Source organism: Varanus komodoensis, unplaced genomic scaffold (genome assembly GCF_004798865.1).
Source record: "Varanus komodoensis strain SLA01 unplaced genomic scaffold, ASM479886v1 scaffold19, whole genome shotgun sequence".
Classification (NCBI taxonomy): domain Eukaryota; kingdom Metazoa; phylum Chordata; class Lepidosauria; order Squamata; family Varanidae; genus Varanus; species Varanus komodoensis.
This window is the reverse complement of record NW_025335550.1, coordinates 22,797,260-22,820,988: the sequence shown is the minus strand read 5'-3', so window position 1 is coordinate 22,820,988 and position 23,729 is coordinate 22,797,260. Positions and strand designations below refer to the sequence as shown.

The 23,729-nt window shown below is 41.2% G+C and overlaps 1 protein-coding gene across 3 annotated transcripts in view; it reads left to right on the top strand.

Moving 5' to 3' along the window:
• Window positions 1-1,393: 1,393 nt before the first annotated feature.
• The window catches only part of PTGR1 (prostaglandin reductase 1), a 43,582-nt gene continuing 21,246 nt past the window's right edge, over window positions 1,394-23,729 (top strand). The window contains exons 1-5 of one of the 3 annotated variants that reach the window (XM_044427631.1): window positions 1,394-1,480; window positions 2,357-2,478; window positions 4,573-4,672; window positions 7,450-7,560; window positions 22,259-22,374. In XM_044427631.1, the coding sequence (XP_044283566.1) occupies window positions 4,644-4,672; window positions 7,450-7,560; window positions 22,259-22,374 (256 nt within the window). In that variant the 5' untranslated portion in view covers window positions 1,394-1,480; window positions 2,357-2,478; window positions 4,573-4,643. Of the gene's footprint in view, window positions 1,481-2,356; window positions 2,479-4,572; window positions 4,673-7,449; window positions 7,561-15,678; window positions 16,087-22,258; window positions 22,375-23,729 lie in introns of those variants that run through there. The other 2 variants (XM_044427632.1, XM_044427633.1) reach the window with 2 other exon arrangements.

The window sequence follows — 23,729 nt, the reverse complement described above, 5'->3', positions numbered from 1 at the left end:
TTATATTTATATTGCACCTTTTTCCCTTCCAAGGAACTCAAGGTGGGCTGGGCTGAGAGTCTGTGACTGGCCCAGGGTCACCTAGTGAGCTCCATGGCTGAGAGGGGACTAGAACACAGGCCTCCCAAGTCCCAGTCCCACCAAGCTTCTCCCCTGGCTTGAAGATGGCATACAGCTGCCCCCAAAATGGCAGATGCTGCTCTGATATAAAGGGGTTTAGGGGAGGTGTCAAGCACTGTCATTTGGAGTTAAGTGCAAATGCTCTTTTAGGATCCATATCTCATCAGTGTTACAGTGCTGAGCCACAGGGGAGGTTTCTTAATATTACTGCAAAACATGGCTAGCTGGAGTAGTTTATAAGTTAATTTCAACTAGATTGAAATGTTCCATTTTCTGCCATATCATGGAGCAACAGTTTTCTTCCAGTTTGCTGTCATGTATATTTTTGCAGCATTGCATTGCTGTGTTTGTGTTAAAAACATAAAAAAAACACATTATTTTACTTCAATTACAGCTATTTCACAAGCTACCTTAGGAAACCAGTGGAAAAGTGGGGAATACATCAAATACATAAGAATTAAAGTTTACCCCCCCCCCTCCCCCAAATTCTCAATTCTAAAGTTGGGTATATATAACAATGCCTAACTTAAATTGCTGGAAGCAGAAACATCTAATATACTAATGGGATTCAGACAACATGACAATCTACACTCAGTGGTTGAGTGTGAGTTGAATGTGCATTGTCGTTGAACCATGTGTTGTCTGGAGTCAGCAAACCCTGATGGACAGTGCACAGTTCACAACCCAAACCAAGAGTTCTCTTCATTGGTTGTTTCTGGTTAACTGGGTTCAGACAGCTCAATAATCCACACTTCATCTACTCACACTCAACCCATAAATAGTCACCATTGTGCATGGCACTGACATGGAGAAAAGTTCCCTCTGTGGGTTAGTGTTTCCTTGAGTGAGAATGATCATCTTCTCTGAATGCAATTAATATGTAAAGTGGCAAGGAAGCTAAATGTAGTGTAGACTTGTACGGTAATGAATTGCCTGACTTTGTACTGAATCAGAATTAAATCCTAATTTTTGATTAGGTTTAAAAGCCTGCAAGCCCTTTGGCTAGTACTAAACTTGGCTGCTGTTCTCTCAACAGATCGATGCTTCCAGTTCCCCCTGCAGTTGGCCCTGCCTTCAGTTTTGAGCTGGATGTAGAAGATGGTGAAGTAGAAAACTATGAGGTTGGTTAAGGCTATATAAACATGTCTATGAGACTTGCTTCAGTTTTTAGATTTTGAAATATATATCCTGAATTGGTTGAAATTATCCTCAAAGGTTGTGTGAGTGAATGGCAGCTCTCAACATTGATCTTTCCCCCCACCCTTCCTCCTAGTAACTCCACAAACCCCTCTTCCAAGGATCGAGGCCAGGGTGCTCCTAAACTGCAAGCTCTGAGTTGTGCAGGGCTGCAAGTGTGAAGGTAGGACCCCAAATCTGCATGGAATGATTGTACCCAAAATAATTTCAAGCGATTATCCTCCCTGACCTCTTGGAGCCCAGCACAACACATCCTTTGGTCTCCCTTCCCCTCTTCCCTCCAACCCTCTCAGCAAAGATCAGTTGCCTTCCTTGCAAAGAGCAGTTGGTACAAACAGTGGTCACTAGATAACAGGTTGACGACTGCTGAACTTATAAGCAGCAACTTTAAAGATAAAAATTAGTTGCTTCCACCAGTATAGACATGTTAAGGGAATTCTAGGATTTTATTTATTGCTTAGAATTGCTGAATGCAATTAAACAAAAATTAGTTGCTTCATCCAATATCGTTATGCTAAGGGAGTTCTAAAATTTTTATTACTTAGAATTGCTTTATGCAGGGTCTTGTTATCATTCCTGTATGTACTTGTGGACAGTTCAAATCATGTTCCAGAACAGCTAATGCAGCATTCTGGCTTGCTGGTCATCTCTAATTAATTAGGGTACAAACAGTTGTCACTAGGTAAAGGTGCACTCATGCTTTCTTATGGGTTTTTTTGGGCTCTTTAGACACTGTTGTGATCTTGCAATGTCACTTCTATCTTTTTGGGATTTTTTAGAACTAGGGAAATGGCACTATTTCTTGGTGTATTTGTACTGATCCTCTACTGCACCACTCCATCTAGAGTTGTATAAAAGAAAAGCAGGGAAGGAAGAGCTCTTTGGGTAGAACTTAGATCTCAGTGCTGTAGCAAAAGCAGAAGTTAATACAGCAGTTAACAGAATAATACATGCTCTGTGTTGAAAAGCCCAATGTGATATGTAAAGAAGTAATTTAAGTTTAATTGGGTGGGTTTTAAAAGGTGGATTTTTCTTGTAGGCACTGTTAAACTTGGCAGAGAGACTGGGAGAGGCCAAACCAAGAGGACTGATAAAAGCAGATATTGAGCAACTTCCATCCTACAGGTTCAACCCAAACAACCACCAGTCAGAACAGACTTTGTAAGTACTACTTCCCCTTACTGAGGAGTTACTGTGAAGTCACTTTACCCTGATGAACTGGAATCCAGCCTAGCAAACTCTTAGATAGGATCACATGGCTTTTGAGAAAGGACCTCGTATAGATGTTAACTTGGAGGGTAAGAGACATGTGTGTTTAACTTCAGTTCTGAATGTCCTTTTTAACAATCGCGCCTGAATCTTAAACATAGCTTTTCCAGGAACTTGGTATTTTAGTTCAGGAAAAGACTGCTCAAAATGCAGTATGTTGTACAACTAAGGATAAATTTGCATGTTACAGGTAGAACAGCAGAGTTCCAGATACCATTTCTGGTCAGAAATCTCTTGCAAAGTATTCAAGAAATAAATATTTAAAAATAGATGGTTCTTACTGAAATGAAGCCTTCGTAGTAAAACACAGAAAGGGGGAATTGGGAGGTATTTTTGTCTGCTCATTCTCACTTAAGCAAAAACTCTCCATGTGAAAAATAACTATCAAGGCTTTTTATCCCTTTTGATTCTGTGTATGGGGCTGATATTTGCCACATTAACAGTGAGTGAGCCTGAGTCCACAGTGCCTTGCTCTATGTGGAGAATACCACATCTCACCACTTGGGGTGACTTTTTAAACAACACTCAACCTTTTTATTTTCCCAATGTTTTACGACCTGAATGTTTTAATTGGGGTTTTATTATTAGCTAAATTTTAGGATGCTGTGTTTTAAATTTTTTTTAACATTTTGTATTGTTAAACTGTCCCGCAACTTCAGTAAGGGGATGGTCTACAAAAGGTTAAAATAAATTAATATGTAGCAGATCATCTTTTGGCTTTACTATTGCTAAAATATGAGAACTGGGTGTCGGCCCAAAAGACAGCTCCTTCCCCTTCTTCAGTAGCTGAAAGATTGCTTCTCCTTCCATTCTATAACCAGATGGGTGTTCTCAGCAAAACACATACTTATTTTAATTCCTAGACTGCATTACCAAGCAGTCTTAAATCCCTCCTGGAAGAAGCAGAGAAACCTACCTTGCCAGTATGATGCTAGGTATATCATCTGTAAATACAAATTCTGATGAGAAATCCATTGATCAAATATCCCCTGAGCTGTGGCTCACTAGATGACCTTTGGAAAGCCATCATTTCTCTTCTTTGGCTCTTACTCCACCCACCTTATCAAGTGCTGGTAGAGATGCACTAAAACATGGAAATCTAGTTGTTCTGAGCTTACTAGATTTCTTGCCTGCTTCCATTAAAATGGGTTGGAAGGTTTCTTTCCTCAAACTTCTATAATTTGCATATTTTTTGAAACTGCCTAGGGAATGGACAGTTTGCATGGGTCACATGTTTTTCAGTGCTGTTTTGCATAAAAAGTATGTTGGCAAGAATTCTTCAACTCTCACTAATCCATGTGCTTTTCCGGATTTTGTTTTGTGTAAAAAGGGTCATTTTTGCACAAAACTGCACTAGAGAAAGCACGACTTGGAAAGATTTGTGCAAATCCCACTAGTCCTGTTAAAATGATGTTTTTTTCACTGCCAGTTTCTGTAATTTCCACTGGTGGGTTAAAAAAAACGCAAATCACAGTTCATTTTCCAGATGGAAGAACATGAGTTACCTCAATTTATGCTTCAGTGAGTTGGCACCAGTGTGCAAGAAGCAGACCAGAATCTGGGGGCCAAACTGAAGAATCCCAATGGATTTCCACCCCCTAAACAGGTTTTTTTTTTGCTTATTCCTGTGTGGCTGTAAAGATCGTTGAGATATAACATGTGAAATACTAGGAGTGCCTGAGACTGTATACACAAGGGTCATTTTTACAGAAGTTTCTTTGCTCTGTGTTAGCATTGTTAAGGAGTTGTCTTACCTAATTTTGCACTATGCATTAGAACTGTGGGTTGCATACAAATAATAGTAGGAAATCTAGCAGTGCTATATTAGCATTGAAACTGCACAGAAATATACTGGAGTTATTTCATATTTATAAATACCTACTTTGCAAAAGGTTTACATCTTCAGATAAATAACATTAAAACAAACACATATGTCAAATTATTGTTGCTCCTATTGAATAAGGTATTTCACAATTTCTCTTTTAGGTGTGTTGTGTGCATGTGTGACTTTGAGTCAAGGCAACTACTTAGAGTTTTACCATGTAACCACGAGTTCCATGCCAAGTGTGTTGACAAATGGCTTAAGGTAAGAATTCTGTTTTAGAAAGAAATTGTAGCCATCTAAATTCATGGAGGTATTGCATGCCATCATGTCTCAGCATTCAGGCTGTTTGGGTAAGGCCTCTTTGGCGGCAAAATCTCTCAGTAAAACAGCATAAGTGAAGCCTTTACAGCAAAGACATGAATGAAATGCCCATTATTCTGCTCACCATTATTTAAGATGAGAGCCTTTTTAGTTGAGAAACAAAAGCAGCTTTGGAGGGCTGTACTGATATAAGCTTCCTCCAGGTCTGTATTTTCATGAATGTTACTGGCTGTCTGTCTATGTAAAACCAAATTTGTTTTAAGAAGGAGCCTGTAGGAACAAGTAGTGTCATGACCAAACAACAGAGTTCATCAGATGCAAAAGATCAAAGTATATTGAAGTAGGAGATTAATTGTGAACTACAGAGAATGTTCTGAATTCCACTGTGTCATTGCAGTGGTACACTAAAACCTAAAATATCAAAACTGCTGGCTCTGCTAATGTGAAGACTATTAAACTTGGGTATCTATAGGTCATATGCATGTGCCAATTTTGTGAATTTTCTGCATTCTTAAATATTACTACTGGATGGAACCACTTCTTTCTGTGTAGCACAGAAAAGAACTACTAATAGAGAAACATAATTATACTGACTAGTATTCCACAGTGGCTTCTCCAGTGTCAACTCCACATACTGACATGGAAGCCATTGGCACTTGGTCTTAGCTTCCAAGTGCTCCCATTTGCACAAAAGTATGTTCTCAGTTATTTGTAGAATATGACTTCCTGCTGAATTTCCCTCATACCTTGTTGCATTTTGTTCTAGAAGTCCTCCCAAACCTCAGGAACATATTTGCAGAGGGTAGTAGCTGAAAAGGAAAGAGTCCCATTTTTCATTTTTCCCACTTAACTTGTGGAACTGAAGATCCAAGCTACCATTTTCTAAAGGGCTTGCCAACATGCATATTTGAGCATTTTAGAAGATGTTGCAAGAAAATTAACTATAATATTGCACTGTTTATGCCTATGAAAAGTCCCAGGTCTCCCATGTCGAGGTGGACATTTAAACTTGTATCTTACACAGCAGTGTCACCACTAGAGGACTTGAAACAATGCAATCACCGGTCCAGTGTTCTGGCTTGCATATTTGTCTGCAATGTAAGAACAGCAGTGTTTGCTTTCAAATTTCAGAAGCTAGAGGGGCACCCACATCAGAGCTACATAGACAGAACTTGAAATGTGCATCAGCCATTCCTTCTGGCTAGTGTATGGGCACTGACTCAACTGAGAATAATTGAATTTATGTTTTCCTGAAGATGGCATGTTCATCTGGAGATGGGGTCTGCAGGTTCTGCATCGCTGGCATGGATGCCTGGATGAGGAAACCTGTGTATAAACCATGTGTCTCCTTCTCTACCCATTGTGTTCCAGATATGTTCAGTTATGACATCCATCATCCACGGGCAATACATTTGTCCGTGTTGGCTGGGGATGATGGGAGCTGCAATCCAACATGTCTGGAGGACACATGGTTGCAGAAAGCTGTACCATGAGTGACATCCTGATGCCATAGAAAGCTACATATGTAGAGGTCACATCCATAAACATGACTTCCGCAGATTCAGCTTTCTCATGGATCCAGATATCTCTTGGAGGCTACAGTTTGCCATGAGTCTTGTTCACTTTAGGCTGGTGTAGAAAGTAATGCCCGCTGTTCATCATTAAGAAAGCATTGAAATAAATATTGGCTTAAGGAATTGTCCTGTGATTACTGGACAATGCCTGCGCAACTGCAGGATATTTCAGAATCCCTGATCTGAGGTCAGAGTCAGCACTGCCAGCCTTGGAGTGGAGAATCCCTCCAGGCCCCCTTGCAGCCAGCACAGAGAGAATGCACTGACTAGCCTGCGAGGCGGGAATGCAGCCTCACAGAGGGAGAGAAGGGAGGTGTCTTTGGTAGACAGCAAGGGCTGAAGACTGGAGAGGCCGGGTCTTCTCTCTCCCCAGCTTCCTTCCCTCCCACTCCATGGTGCCTTTGCTAGAGGGGCAGAGTAGCCCATGTAATGAAAAGTGAAGGACAGGGAGGTGAAGATAATCTCTGCCTCTCTTAGGCCCTCCATCTGACTTCTGAGGCTTATGATCATCATGGATGCAACCCATAAGACCCTTAGTCATTTCTCTTTTTTTTTCCATAAAAAATTAGAATACAGAGAGGGAGGGAGAGAGGGTACCAAGGGATACACAAATATTACATACAATATCAAGCACAAAAATTTAGTAATTGTTATCTCTTCTACACTCATTTATTTGTTAATAATTGAAACTCGTAGAGCAATAGTTGTAATTTATAATTCTTAGTACTAACTTTTAATTCCTTTTGAATTAATTTTAAATCTCAACAATTATCATCACAACAATTTTTATTAAAATTATAACTCATGAATGACAGTTTACAAGCTCTATTTTTGTTAATAAGTAAATTGTATATATTAAACTTTCTCCCTTAGTCACTCCTAAAGTAAAGACAAAAAGAAAAGCATAGCTAACTTTTTGGAAGTTTGGATGTCAAGCTAAAGTCCAGTGGATCTTTTTTCTGAAACTCTCTTGGAACTTGACAAGAGTTTTCCCTCTACATCTTGCTTTGTTATTTCGGGACATGTGGTTCTGACCTTTTTTAAAAAAACCTAACTCCATTCTTTTTCTACACTGTTTTGTATGTGACCCTGTATGAGCATTGCTCTGGCAATTCAATTTTTATTTTATTTTTTATATTTCAGGCAAATCGTACCTGCCCTATTTGCAGAGCCGATGCTTCAGAAGTGCATCGTGATTCAGAATGACCAGTCTAAGAGCACAATTCTACTTTGGGTGTTCCTAGTCACGTGCGTGTGCGTGTGTATATATATTTATATATATGAACTCTGCATTGAACTTAACCCGTGTGGCTTCCAGCCTCCCCTTTACACAAAAGGGTCAGCGGACCTTCCTTTGCACTGTGTGATTTAATCAACTATAAAGCTTATTAGTCTTCACAATTATGGGATTGTTATACTAACTGTGTGATTGGAACTCCAAAGACTTTTTTTTTCTTTTTGCTTAATTTCATGTGTGCACTAACATTCCCTGGTTTTTGTGTGATCATTCCGAGTGTTGCTGCGAGATTACAGTGGAATGTGATCTTCTAGCATGTGCTTTTATATTTAAAAAAGAAAAGAAATGTGGTAGCTCCAAACAATATAGCAATCTACCTTATATAGAGCCTTCAAATACTGTGAGTGAGTATAAATGGCATGGGTGGCTGCGTTGACCGCAGGGTTCCTGGGTGTGTGCAGGTGAGCAAATGTTTGGATGGGTGTGCGAGAGGACTTACCTACCAGCATGTACTGAGGACGTATGTGTGTAGTATGACTTATGCTGCAATGTATAATCTTGTGTGTTATTTAAACAGTATGAGTACTGTACACTGGTTTCTTTCTTTCACACTGAATGCTAAGGGTGCAGCAATGATAAACACTTCATCCCCCCCCCCACACACTTTGTACTTAACAGTATAAATGCTTTTTGCTTTTATTCAAACAGCTATTATGCTTCCTATTAATTGGAGATATTATATCTGCCATTATAGAGCATACTGATTCCCCTGTTACTACAATAAGCCTTATTTTTAGGCCGTTGATCTGCAACTGATGGGTCAGGAACCACTACTTGGTTACAGCTAGACCTAAGGCAGGCCGTAATAGCACTGTATAAATAAATAGCAAGTGGGTCCTTAAATGTATATTCAGATTAAAGGTTGATCCCAGGTCTGAAAAGGTCGAGAACTACTGTTTTAGGCTGCAGGAGATGCAGCATTACAGAGTCAGGTAGCAATATTAAAAATGTTCACTCATGATTGAAAATATATGTCCATCCCCCCTCCCTTCTTTCCATCCACTATTGGGTCTTTTCTGTCATTCATTGACATTGTATTTTTATCTGAAATTCTGAAGTTCCCCTGTCCCCTTATCTTGTGCCAATGTTTCTTATATTTTCAGCAATTAAATATACAGTTTAGTGTACAGAAGCTAGTACTTGCTTCCATTTCTTGCCATACACATGTACACATATACAGTGAACTTTAAAGAAAGGAAACCTTTTCTTTTTAAAACCTTTCAAACTTGGTGAGCAAAATGAATTTCCTTGCACTTTTTTAGGGGTAGAAGAGATGGGCTTCTCCCACCCTAGCTGTTGTAGCAAGTTAATAAAAATACATGGGAGGGTCCTATACAGTTCATTGTGCTTGTTTGGTGGCAGGCATTTTTATAATGCTGAGGCACCCTTGGTGACCTATGGCTAGTGTGAAGAAGAGTCCAGGGCAACAATGGGCTGATACATCAAATCAATGGCAAAATACTAATGTATGAAGTTGGGAGTTGATCTCCTGTCCACTGCCTTCTAAATAATGCATTGAGAAAATAAATGGCTATCACTTAGATTTAAGACTCAACTTTTAAAGCTTGCTTTATATATACCATGTTTAGACACAGCTACCGTTGTTCAAGAGATGCGCATTTGGTTGTAAATTCTTCCATTTTTCTCATGTTTTAAATACCAGAACTTTCAGTTGCAACAGTGCAAACACCACAGCGAGCAATATCGTTACTACCAGCTGGCTTAAAGTTCCTTGGGTGTCTCTCTGATGGTTTTGTATGCTGCTATATGTTAAATCTGTTTATTCCTCCATCACAGCAATGGTTGGAAATCGTCCTTCTTTCTGAAGTCCATGCTGACCAATCAAAGTGTGTAATTCTGCAAAATGAAAAAGCACAATTCTCATCTTTTCCACCCTACTCTGTTTCAGATACTCTTTGCCTCTATAAACCTCTGGCCATAGTGTCAATGAACTTAAAGCAGTTTTACATACTGTATGTGTCAGATTAACAGGTGTTACCATTTTTATCTTCAATTTCCTCTAAGAAAATGTCTCAACATATCAAAAAAGGTTCAATTGCACATAATAAACTATTATTATTTTTTAGACAAACAAAATCATGGGTTGGGAAGTGGGGGGGAAATCAGACATATTTTACAGTACGTTGGGTCTTTTTTATATTGCTGAACAAAAAAACATGTTTTTTTACCTAGATAACTCTATTCATAACACCACCCCACTCAGTGTCTACTGTCAAAGCATAGATACGAGGCACTTTCTTGATCAGAATGACAGGTTACATGTTACCTAATTGGAGAAGCCACTCCTGGGCCCTGAACTGGGATCCATATTGCAGTGCAGTCTTTGACCCTTAATTCTAGTTTCAATTGAGCCAAGGCTGTAGACAGAGGGATAGGGCTGCAGTAGGGAAGACCATGGTAATTTTTGCACTCTTGTGGCTGATCTCTTGGAACGGCTTCTGTTTGCATGGGACTCTTGCAAATGTGTGCAGATTTGCTTCTTGCGGTTTGAGACCACACGTGCATGTGTTCTGAACCAGCATGGGCTGGCTGAAGTAGAATGCTTAACCTGTTCTTGCTGGCAGAAGAGAAGGGAATTCATACTCAGCCATGAACTGTGTTACACGTATTTGTGCATCCAACTCCACAGTTCTCCTTGGTGCTTGACAGCATCAAATTACACTGGGTAGCCTTCCCCCCTCCCCCACATACTCTTATCCCTACCTCTCCCACTGAAGGAAATATTAAAATGTTGGCTTTACCATGTTGGCACTGCTTGGGTTTTCTTTGCATGTGTTGTCAACATAATCTGACCTTCTCCTGGCCTTTTTTGAAAATGGGTATGGGGCCTTATGGCTATCTCTAAAGTCTCACTTTGTGCTTTCTTTACAATTATTTTGTGCAAAGTAATTTGTATAGAGGTTTTTGTACAGTCTTCAGAATGTGATATTTGTCACAGCTGTCAACATTTCCGCCTCTCATATTATTTGGGATTTACCAGCTCTTACTTTGTTTTACTCAAACTCATCACCAATGTGGTTACTGGTGGGCCTATCAAGAGGACTCAGGTTCTCTCTCACCCTCTGCCTCCTTTGGTATCTTCAGTTACCTCATTTTGCAATTTTGTGTTGCAGATTTGCAATTGTTTATGAATGCATATTGCTTTTGTTAGAATCATATTTGTCAAGTGTTTGCTTTCAAATCATACTCAGTTGTGTCATTTAACATGTAGTTTGAAATGTATTATCAATATCTGTAACCAAATCATTTGAAGGCTTGATAAATTTTTAACAAAATTTGTACATTTTTTATGAGAGTTACTAGTGATGCTTTACTAAGTAGTGCAATGAATTTTTATTTTTAATCCCTGTGCCCAATTTTGGAGTTGAGAGGGTTGTTCAGTAATAAATGTATGATGTACACTTACACAATGTTGTGCTGCTCCTTGTCACACTTGACTACAGCCTTGCGCTACTGCTGTGCCATCTGCCTCCATCCTTCTTGGCTGCGGAAAGCTTGCCAGAGAAAAGCTCAAGTCTGGTAAAGTATATTGCTTAGTCATGGGGATAAAATTCTTTTGGGATTAAAGGATTTTACTTATTAAGGAGTCTCGACATTAGCGGCGTATCTGAGTTAAAATGTGCACACTTGTGCTACTAAGGACAACAATGCAGTGCAGTTTACAACTGGCTTTCATAAGTGCATTGGCTCATATAATATATGGGCTTACACTGACAGTAGAATATTCTATGAAAAGCTGGTGGGCATCCACTTTGTAAAATTCAGTAGACCCACATGGACTGAAAGAAAATGCAATCCATTTAACTCTGACACTGAATGAAGAAGCAGAGGGGGATGATGTGATGGAAGTAAAATTGGCATCTCGCTCTCTGGCCACCTCTCTGAACACCTCTTGGGGTGACCTGCGTGTTCCCACAGTTTGTGTATGCAATCAAAATAGAGAAGGTGTGCATGTCATGGACTGCTTCAACTTTCCATGGCCTCACAGAAAGTGGCCTTAAATTATGCTTTTGCCTACAAGGCTGTACTGGGGTAACCCAAAGAGGAGAGGTTTCTTAGCAGCTTTTTTTAAATGTATGAATTATAAGGTTTGTGCTCCACATCAGCCTTTCTGCTTGTCCTGTTTGAGGAAGGTCCTGTCAGTCATCTACCTGCTTGTAGATATTTTTGTCAAGAAAGGGGGAAAGCAGAGAATTAAACCAAGACAAGAACATTTTTTCTATGGGGCCATTTGCAGTTCCATGTGCGATTGTGTTCATGCATACCTTTGTGGTTATAAAAACCATGGACAGATTTCTCCACCAAAATGTAATGCCAACTACAAAAGGGAAAAAAAAATCTACCGTTCAAAACAGCGACAACACTGTAGATTACATAATTCCAAAGTGAAGAACAGCAGAGCAGAGTCATTTAACATCCACTCGTCTTGTTGGCCCATAACATCCCAAGTAGCAATTGCGCGCTGTGAATATTTTGCATCTTGTGGTAAGAACGCCCTAGTGCTGCAAGCAATCTCAGTCAGTGCAGGCACCTTGGATGCTGTGAGAAATCATGCGTGCAGAAAAGCAGGCACCTTTTCCTCAACATCAGTCCTTTCCGCAAACATACACTCAATATCAGTATATCCTCTGCTGCAGCAGTAATTGAAATAAGCTTACTGCTGCTCCCTCAGGTTCATAAACCAGCTGCATGCATGATATGCACCACTGGCAACAATGAATGGTGGTAATTGCACACACTACAATGTCACGGTTGGGTTCATTGGTGCAAATGCCCCAGTGGTCGTTGCTTTGGAGTGTGCAACGTTCACTTCAGTCAATTTCATGTTAATGGTATTTGTCACCAAATAGTCTTGACTGTATGCCAAAGTAGAAAACACTCCATAGCAAGGCATGTACCTATAACCGGTTCAGCAACAGTGGCTCAATCACTGTCCAACTTTTCTGCAGCTGTTCTGTAAAATACATCCATATAGTGGTTGCTTTCCTACAGGACTGGGTTGGCATATTATCATTCCCTGTCTCACGTGCAGGGCATTCCACTACCTCAAATACAGTATTCTGCATCATGGAAATGCGCCTTTCCACAAATTTTTTGGCTTTTGTGTAAGATGTACAGTATATCACAGAAGTGAGTATACCCCTCACATTTTGTAAATATTATATCTTTTCATGTGACAACACTGAAGAAATGACACATTGCTACAATGTAAAGTAGTGAGTATACAGCTTGTATAACAGTGTAAACTTGCTGTCCCCTCAAAATAACACACAGCCATCAATGTCTAAACCGCTGGCAACAAAAGTGAGTACATCCCTAAGTGAAACTGTCCAAATTAGGCCCAAAGTGTCTATATTTTGTGTGGCCACCATTATTTTCCAGCACTGCCTTAACCCTCTTGGGCATGGAGTTCACCAGAGCTTTACAGGTTGTCACTGGAGTCCTCTTTCACTGGAGCTGGTGGATGTTAGAGACCTTGCGATCCTCCACCTTCCGTTTCAGGATGCCCCACAGATGCTCGATAGGGTTTAGGTCTGGAGACATGCTTGGCCAGTCCATCACCTTTACCCTCAGCTTCTTTAGCAAGGCAGTAGTCATCTTGGAGGTGTGTTTGGGGTCGTTACCATGTTGGAATCCTGCCCTGCGGCCCAGACTCTGAAGGGAGGGGATCATGCTCTGCTTCAGTATGTCACAGTACATGTTGGCCTTCATTGTTCCCTAATGAACTGTAGCTCCCCAGTGCCGGCAGCACTCATGCAGCCCCAGACCATGACACTCCCACCACCATGCTTGACTGTAGGCAAGACACACTTGTCTTTGTACTCCTCACCTGGTTGTCGCCACACATGCTTGACACCATCTGAACCAAATAAGTTTATCTTGGTTTCATCAGACCACAGGATATGGTTCCACTAATCCATGTCCTTAGTCTGCTTGTCTTCAGCAAAGTGTTTGCAGGCTTTCTTGTGCATCATCTTTCGAAGAAGCTTCCTTCTGGGATGACAGCCTTGCAGACCAATTTGATGCAGTGTGTGGCGTATGGTCTGAGAGCTGACAGGCTGACCCACCACCTCTTCAACCTCTTCAACCTCTGCAGCAATGCTGGCAGCACTCATACATCTATTTCCCAAAGCCAACCTCTGGATATGACGCTGAGCACGTGCACTCAACTTCTTTGGTCGACCATGGCGAGGCCTCTTCTGAGTGGAACCTGTCCTCTTAAACCACTGTATGGTCTTGGCCACTGTGCTGCAGCTCAGTTTCAGGGTCTTGGCAATCTTCTTATAGCCTAGGCCATCTTTATGTAGAGCAACAATTCTTTTTTTCAGATCCTCAGAGAGTTCTTTGCCATGAGGTGCCAGGTTGAACTTCCAGTGACCAGTATGAGAGAGAGAGAGTGATAACGCCAAATTTAACACACCCGCTCCCCATTCACACCTGAGACCTTGTAACACTAACGAGTCACATGACACCGGGGAGGGAAAATGGCTAATAATGCCCAATTTGGACAGTTTCACTTAGGGGTGTACTCACTTTTGTTGCCAGCGGTTTAGACATTAATGGCTGTGTGTTATTTTGAGGGGACAGCAAATTTACACTGTTACACAAGCTGTATACTCACTGTACATTGTAGCAAAGTGTCATTTCTTCAGGGTTGTCACATGAAAAGATAAAATATTTACAAAATGTGAGGGGTATACTCACTTCTGTGATATACTGTATGCCACATTTGGGGGCCTTCCTGCTCATTCAGCTGAGTGGAATCCTGGACTTCTGCCCCAAGGTTCCATCCACCATTGGAAAGGAGAGGGACTTCCAAATCTTTCTCCTTTCCCCTTTAGTTTAGCAATAATCCAGGCTAGGTCCAGAAAAGATCTGGGCTTCAGGACCAAAGCCCCTGCCCATAAAGCACAGATTTGCATATGCTACTTTAAATATGCTTTAAAAGTCTGTGTGTGGAGTTGTCAGTGTGCATCTTTATGAGTGGCAGTCCCCTAAGGACACCACTAGGGTGTAGGAAGGGATGTGTGGATGGGAAGGGCAGGGGAGGGCATTAAAAAAACTCGAGGCAGAAATTCAAGTGTGGGGTGTGGGAGGTGAACTATATGCGGGCTCAAAGCCAGCCGATCAGATGCAACCAAGAACATCTGAGCCCGTGAACTTTTATTTCAAGTGCCCGTGGACAGCAGGTTGCCATGGCAGATGGCCTCCCACTGGCCCAGGGCTCCAAACGAAAGATTTAAGTCTCCAGTCTAGTGGGACACCTCTAAGACAACCACAACCGTGAGTAGCTGCCCGCTTTCAAATAGCACTGTACCCTCAGTTGTGGGGTGGGACTCTGGCAAAGTCCAGATTGTCAGGGATGCCAGGAGCTGCATCGGAGCACCTCGCGGTACCTGGGCTGCTCTTTTCCCCCTGGCCTTGTCAGTGGGGGCAAGCAACAACTGTGTAGGCAGGTCTCAATGACAGCATCCTAATAAATGACACACCTCAAAATAGCATTTCTGCCTCTGCACTTTTTGGTGAATGAACAGTGTAGAAACTCAATGCTGAGTTGCCTAATTTAATGTGTTGCAAGTACAGGTTTCTCAAGCAGCAATTATAGAATCCATAGGCAAATGATGCAACTCTAGGAGATGACAACCCTGTTCTAGATGCTTCTAGATGATCCAAGAAGCAAACCCCTGTACCAAGCACCTGTAACATGTTTCTTTTGGAGGTAGAAAATTAGGCCATCTCATGTGTCTGGGATGCAGTTAGAGGTTCCCTTGGTCTTGGGGAAGCTGCTGGTGGTGGTGGTACCAGCTCCATATCAGCCAATAATAAATGAGGAATGATCAAGCCTTGTTGTGGTGGCCCAGTGGAAAGAAGCAACAGAGTTCATTCTGTGATTTTTCAAAAATGCATTCTGTCACTGGAACTATGGGAAAGTAAATCCCATCAGCCTTAGTAGCCAATGTAGTCAGTAGTCAGGGGTGATAGGAGCTGTTGCCCAGGAAGTTTTGAAGAGCCACAAATTGTCCACCCATGCTGTATGTGGGTGCTTGAAGAAGAAGAAGGAACCCCAGAGAACTTAAGTTTTGAAAGTGAGGGACGGAAAAAAAAATCCTGGCCGTTCAGGAACATTATTCTCTGGGAAAGCAGTTAGAGAGCATAATTAGTCATTTTGACTTGTAGTGTTGTAAGGCAACAACAGGTGGCATCCAAGAGAGGGTAAGTCGATGCACAAATGCAACTTCCTTCCCAAATGCAGAGGTATGCAGAAAGGGAAACAAGCAGCTTGCTTTTGTGCTTAGCGGGACAGGCTTTTGGAATCTACCCAGGTTAGTAGGGGCAGAAGGTATCACAAGGAAGTGCTCACCTGGAGCCAAGGGGCAATGCTATACCTCATCCTGCAGGCCATATAAATCTTGCGGTTTCTTACCATTCGTTCCTGCTAGGACGATCGTGTTTTCTTCCAGGTAGGCCTACGTTCAGGCGTTTTAAGGAAGCAGCCTCGCTTTTGAATCTCTTTCCTGAGCCGTAAGTTACTGGCAGATCCTTGCTGCTACTTGGGACTTTGCATATATCTGATTACAGAGAAGAGTTGGGAATGGAGCGGTGGAATCTTGCCTTCCATCGCGGGTGAGGAGGAAGGAGTATATCAGAACGATTACCATTCAAGAGCTGGAAAGAATTGGATTAGCTGATTCACGATTTTCTGATTTGCTTCCTTGTTTTCCTGGCCCTTTCCACAAGAACTTCTCCCCTACCCCCGCTGCCCACAATCCATGCCTTGAATCAGTAACCCCTTCAAGTGGAGCTGCTTGGGCTGGCCACTAGGTTATGTGCCGTTCCTTACATGTTGCAATAAATTGTGCTTCTTGCGCAGCTTAAATTGCTTTTGTACCCTTGATCCAGTTTTCTTGGTCTAAGGTCAGATGCATTTGTGCTATCTCTGTGGGAGAGGGGCTGGAAAAACCACATTCCTGCCTTGAACAATCAAAATCAAAAAAGGAATTGTAAAAGTGGACAAGGGTGTGCAAACCTGCTTACAAATAGAGCAGAAGGAAGATGATGATGATGATGATTTTGAGGATCACTTCTTGCCCTGCTATACCTCCAGTTGTAGTCCAATTCTATATGGGTTTATTCCGACGGAACTCCTACTGAGAGTGGAATTCTCTGCTTAGCATGAGTGAATTTTCTTGAATGGTGACTGTGTAGCTGGTGATGGGGTTTGCTTGGTCATAAACATGCTAGGTCTGAACTGTCAACAGCTGTAGTAACTTGTGACTGACAGTGTATCCACTCGTATGGAATCATATACATCCTACAGCCTAACTAAGCATGGCCTGGTAGAAAATTCTCGATTTGCTATCTAAATTTCATAGAATTGTAGGATCATCGAGTTGGAAGGGGCCTAGCAGGACATCAAGTCCCACTGCCTGCTCAGTGAAGGACTCAAGCCACCCGTCCAGGTTTCAACCTTGCCTCACCTTAGCTTCCAAGACGAGGCAGGATCAGGCATCTCAGGCTGTATGGAAGCTATCTATCTATGGGGTCCGATCTGTGTTGTAAGCTGCTGGTCTGCTTCTGGAGAGCTTAGGGCCAAACGGACATTACACTGTAGCAATATATCTTTTATACCATCAAATAATAAACTCCAATTCAAACCAGAAATGTGGGTGGGGGATTTAATTATCTCTCCACCCCCAAGCTACAGTTCTAATTTACAGGCCTTCCGTAATGAGTATTGTTGAACAGCGATCCATTTAGCCATCTGGTGATAAAGACATTGCATACCATTTTCATCAGTGAATGCTGCCACATTTGCTTAGGGTTTTTGTGGCTCTGAATAAACATCTATGATTTTTCTGGCCCCATAGCTGTTATTAGTCTTTTAAAAAGCAAGCAATTTTAAAAAAATCTGGAATGGGCCAATAGGAAGGAAGAACAAACAATTACCTTTACCATCAGTTTTGGGTTGGCTGACCAAAAAATCCTACTAGAAATGTGATAGTGAAGTTAATTGTTTTGTTCATTTTGGTTTGTCTATATTTCTGTTATTTTTTTAAATAAAGTCAGATAACATCTACAAGGTTGGTCAAATAGTTTATTTGGTCAGAAAAGTGGTATTTTGCAATGCTTCTGACTTGTTCTAATAAAGTGTGAAATGTGGCAGATACAATGACGAGCAGAGCTACCTGATACTGTAAATAAATCAGGCTGCAGTCTTGACCTACTTGATTGGTAGGAACCCTTGATGAACACAGTGGCGTGTCTTTCATTCTCTACTATATTGCTGTACCACCCAATAGTCAAAGCTGTCTTGAAAGCTTCTGAGCTGTAGTGAACTGTGTAGTTAATTTCTCAGATTTCCAGATGAAATCTTGTACTCAGAACTGTGGTGATCTCTGTTTGTAAACATGGAAATAGTGGCAAGGCAAAAATACCATGAGAAAGCATTGCCAATTGCATCCACATAACAAAGCTCCCCTGATTGCTTTGAGTCTATAGCACATAGTTAATCACCTTTTCTCTTGACAGAGAGCACTAAAGGATGAGCTCCCTCTAGGAAGCAAGCACACTTAGACTATTGTGTACGATTTAGTTCAATTCAGATAGAAAAGGAATGCAGCAGAGCTAGGAAAAGTTGGAGGAAAAGACAACTAAAATTAACAATAGGCTGGAGCAATTCTCCTGCAAGGAAAGATTACAACATATGGGATTGTTTAGCTTAAAAAATGATGAGTGAGGGGACACATGAAAGGTGTGCAACACATAGGTAAGAGGTGTGAAAAATGTGCATTTTCTCCCTCTCTCATAATGCTAGAATCTGGGGTCTTCCCATGAACTTGATTAGGACGAGATTCCAGACAAAGGAAAGAAGTACTTCACATAGTGCATATTTCAACTATAAAATTCACTACTAGATGTAGTGATGTCTATAATTTTGAATGACTGTAAAAGGGGATTTCCTCAGTGGAGAAACTGAAATTGTGAAAGAATTTGTATACCCTGCGCAGTCATTAATTTAAGCAGAGAGTTCAGCCAAAAAAAAATTAGAAGATGGAGACTTGGAAGGGCAGCAGTGAGGGAAGCAGAAGGTATGATCAAGTGATCTCCAGGATGTTTCCCTGGAGATCAAGGCCCCAAGATCATCCACACTATTATATTCCCAATCACTATGTATGGGTGTGAAAACTGGACCGTGAAGAAAATGGGCAAGAAAAAAATGGATGCAATCAAAATATGGTACTGGAGGAGAATTTGTAAATACTCTTGACTGATAGGCAAAGAAGTTGGTCCTGGATCAAATCAAACCAGGACTATGGCCCTGGAAGCAAAAATTTAAAAAAAACTGAATCTGTCATACTTTGGGCACTTTATGAGAAGGCAAGACTGATTGGAGAAGACAATCATGCTGGAGAAAGTCAAAGGCAGAAGAAGAGGAAACCAACTATGAGATAGATCAATTTCATAAAGGAGGCCAAAACCCTGAGTTTCCAGAGCTGTGAAGGACATGACATTCATACACAGGGTTGCCATAAGTCGGGGACAACTTGACAGCATGAAACATCAAAAAAGAGGACTAGACAAATAAATGGACAATAACGCTATCCATGTCTCTTGTATCTGAGGCAGTTGCTGAGCAATGTAAGTGGCAGTGGTTAAGAGCAAGGGACTGGGACTCAGACGATCCGGGTTCTAGTCCCTGCTCAGCCATGGAGCCAACTGGGTGACTTTGGGCCAGTCACAGACTCTCAGCCCAACCTACCTCACAGGGTTGTTGTTGTGGGGATAAGATGGAGGAGGAGAATGATGTAAGCTGCCCTGAGTCCTTTGTAGGAAAAAGGCAGGATATAAATCACAATATAAATAAAATAAATAAAGAGAGCCGTAATCAGCCTAAACATTCAATAGGGGGCACCAAACTAATAGGATTGGGCAGTACATCTGGTTTGTAGATCTTTTAAAGACAGAATTGGAAACTTCTAGAATTACTTGTCTGTAAGAAAAAAATGTTTGGAGGGGAACAGGCCCCTCATCCCACTCCTGGGTACAGGCTTGATGGGAGGATACTGTTGTACATGTGGTCTGCTTGTGGGCTTTGCACAGGGGTTAGCCGCTGTGTGAACAGAGTGCAGAATTAGCCAGGCCTTTGGTCTGGCACCGTGGCTCTTCTATTTTTATCAGCATGTTCCAGGTGACCTGCACAACAGTATGCCTGATCAGGCCAAAAGCCCATTTAGGCCAGCTGTGGGCCTTTCTGGCCAGGGGAAGCCCGAGAACATGTTCATCCTTGAAGCATTGGTAGAGGCCATCCATGCTCACCTTGTGCCAGAAGGCACAGTATTGACCATTTGATATACCCCTCTCTGGCAGTTAATAATTCACCAGGAGTATTTCTTCACTGAGCAGGGGCTGAAGGTCTAACAGCACAGAAACTGCCCACAGAAATTCTCCCACACCTTTGATGCAGTTTCTTGGTTTGAAGTTGGATGCATTTGTGCTACCTCTGTGGCAGAAGAGGCTGGGAATACCACATTCCTGGCTTGAACAATCACAACATCCAAAAAGGAGTTGTAAGAGTTGACAAGGACATGCAAACCTGCTTATAAATAGAGGATTATTATTATTATTATTATTATTATTATTATTATTATTATTATTATTATTATTATTTTGAGGATCACTTCTTGTCCTGCCATACCCCACTGTGGTCCAATTCTATATGGGATTATTCAGTTGGAACCCCTACTGAGTTTAGTGGAATTCACTGCTTAGCATGAGTGAACTTTCTTTTTTTAAAGTCTTTTTATTTGTTTTCAGGAAATACAATAGAGGGGGAAAAAGGAGTATATAAGAAGAAAATGAGGAAAAGGGTGGCGGGGGGAGGGGAGCCAAGGGTCTTCCTAAGGATTTAACAAGCAACTCATCATCTAAGTACATTTACAATAGTCAAAGGTTTCTATCAACCATGTTCCTGTCCCACCCATTCAATTCAAAATCATACACTTACAGTTATGTATCTCAACATTGCTTTGGTACTGATGATAAGCACAGATGTTTGCATAAATTATATTTTCATTGACCATTATTTAAATTGTTCGAAATAAATCTTCCATCTTGGAGTAAATTCTTTAACTGCTCTTCTGTTGACATAACTTGTTAGCTTGACTATTGATGCATAATTGGCTAACTTGTTCTTCCAGTCTTCAATGGCAAAGCAATCGTTGGCTTTCCACTTTGAGAACATGAGTGCATTTTCTTGAATGGTGACTATGTAGCTGGTGAACCAAGCATGATGGAGTTTGCTTGGTCTAAACATGCTCTGCCCGCACTGTGAACAGCTGTAGTAGACAGTGTAGCAGCAGGCAAAAAAGCTCTTTAACCTTCCTCCTACAGTGTAGGCAGCATAAGGGTTCGTCCCATAATAATCTGCCTTTCATCCACCTCAGCCCCGTACCCAGAATGGGGCAAATGGGTGCACTTCCCCCTCCCCATTATTCCTCAATTGTTTAAAAAATCCTCTCTTTAATTAGTGACCTGACAAACAATGGCAGATTGCTTTAAGAACGGAGTCCATTCCATATGTTACAATCCGTGCCACTGAAATACGGCAAGTTAAACTTATAAAATATAATGTCCAATTCATGAATGAATACAGGACAGGAGGGCACTTGAAGCCTGCACGTGGTGCTGTAAGGCCGGCACTGCTACGGGCGTGGATTTGGGACTCTTAAATTAGCAATGCAACTGCTGTGTGACTAAGGAAGGGTAGGTATAAGTTGCATCTGAAACTGCTGACTCTTTGTGGACCTGACCTTTTTGTTGAAACAAGCCAAGCCCTGCCTTATCTTTCTAAACGTGATGTCGAGAAGTGATGCAGAATTTTACATGGGAGGAAGCCCCATTCAGCACCCTGAGATTTACGCAGTGTTTATTCTGAGCATATTTTGTGCAGTTGGTTTTTTTTTTTTTTTAGTGAGTGAAAGCTGAGTTTCTAGGGCTTGAGAGTGTAAACTTTCTGGTTTCTTTGTGATTTTCCATTAGCAACATTTTGGGAGGTGCTCGTGAAATGAGGCAACACCAGATTTTTCTGCAACTCAGCACAGTGCTTAAAAATAAATCCTGCTTTGATCATAGAATGCCATCTATTGTGCTGGCTGCGCTGGCTGCTGGTGTGTTTCCAAGACCAATATATACTGTTGGTTGTGACCTTTAAAGCTTTAAATAATTTGGGATGAAATTATTTGAAGGACCACCTTCCCTCATATCAGCCTGCCCACCATGTAAGATCAACAAGAAAGGGTCTTTTCACGTTCCCACTTGTGAAATCAGGTGGGTGACCATACAAGAGAGGGCGTTTTCTGCAATCGCCCCCATACCTCTAGAATAAGTTGCCATTGAGAGTCCCAAATCCCAACATTGCAGGCTTTTCGGAATGCCCTACAAAGTTCTTTTACACTGACCTTCCTCTGATATGTTTGCCATTGTTTCTGTTTTATTATGGTTTTCAATGCTTTTAATACTACATTGTTTTTGTTATGTGTTTTATTATTGAATACTGCCTTGGAAGGGCTCTTGCTCTGAAAGGTGGCCAAGAAATACTATAAATAAATAAAATGGTGCTATTTAATCACTCAGTCAGTTTAAGATGGTACGTGCCAAGTCTTGGATCCTGAAGAAGCACTTTGAGGGGTTTCCCAAGCAGAGCAATTTTGAACTCAAAGAGACAGAACTGCCAGCACTGAAGGATGGAGGTAAGTTGAATTCTCTTGATTTTTGCCTTTGTATTAAATCTTTATTTTTGCCACAGTTGTAAGACCAATGAGATGAAATAGCACTGTGAATAACAGTAAGGTAGTGTTCACGAGCGTTCATAAAACAGCTCTATCAATGCAATAATATATAGGTCATGATAACTAATTGGAAGTACAGCTAAAAAAACATTTTTAAGAAGATAATATAAAAAGTAATGGTTTAGAACATCCATCAGAAAATCTATCTGCCTTAGAGGGTCCTGGTTAACCAAACGATTTCCTTGGTATTCCTTGCAAAAAAGGAATAATGGAAATCCAGGCAGTCCTGGGGATATGAACAAATTCCACCCCTTAGAAAATGGAAATTTGGCTTTAAGTTGAATTTGTGCGCAAGTTGTTGGTCCTCCACTCTTGTGGGGATTAAGGGCGCAGGACCCTGTAAAAGTGGAAAAACTGCTAATATACCTAACCCCCCTTCCTGCACCCAAATTCACCAGTGTCTCTTCTTTGTAGCAAGGACATTTTGGAGAGATTTCTCTCTCTGGATGGGCAGGGCAGGAAGGCATGCTTTGGAGGCCCTCCCTCTCTCCCCTTCCTCCTTCTCTATGGAGATGCTATTGAGGCCCTCCTTCCCTCCCCTTTTGCTTCCTCTCTCCCTCTGGAAATGATGATTTTCTGCAGTAATTTTTTTTAATTAGTAGAGATTATGGCAGCTCGTTCATAAGTATGGGTAGTTTGTAATTTGGGTGTCCATAACTGCCCATATGTCCGAAGGCACAATAGAAAGTGCAGTACAACAGAACATGATCCACAGTAATAAATGTCAGCTACTGAAGGAGTATACTTTCTAGAAAGAAATACCTACCTAATTTTAGACAGGACTTGATTCTGAGGAACTGCTGAGTAGAGGGATTATGGATCCGTTCAAATACTTTTGGACCAAGAACTGGAAAGCAGTATTTCAGCAGGGTAGATGACTTAAAAGAATATGCCATGTAGGTGTGGGAGAAATGCTATGAATTGTAAATGCAGCAACACTTCATGGCAGGCCTAGATGAAAGCAAGAGGGCCTGTTGGCCTGGCTTTGACCCAAAGGTGAGGCCTACATTGGACCCTTCTTGTTGACACCTGTACTGCTTCCTGAACCATATTTATATATTTACTAATTTATTAACATTAACATTAATTAATGTTAATAATAATAAATTAACATTTATTAACATAGACTGGTCCACATTGGAACAGGTTTTGGAGCAGTGAATGGTACAATGTAAAAATAAATGAATAAAAATATTTTTTAAAAAAACCCAAAGTGACATTAAAATTATGGTTGGACTGCAAGATCTACACATAGT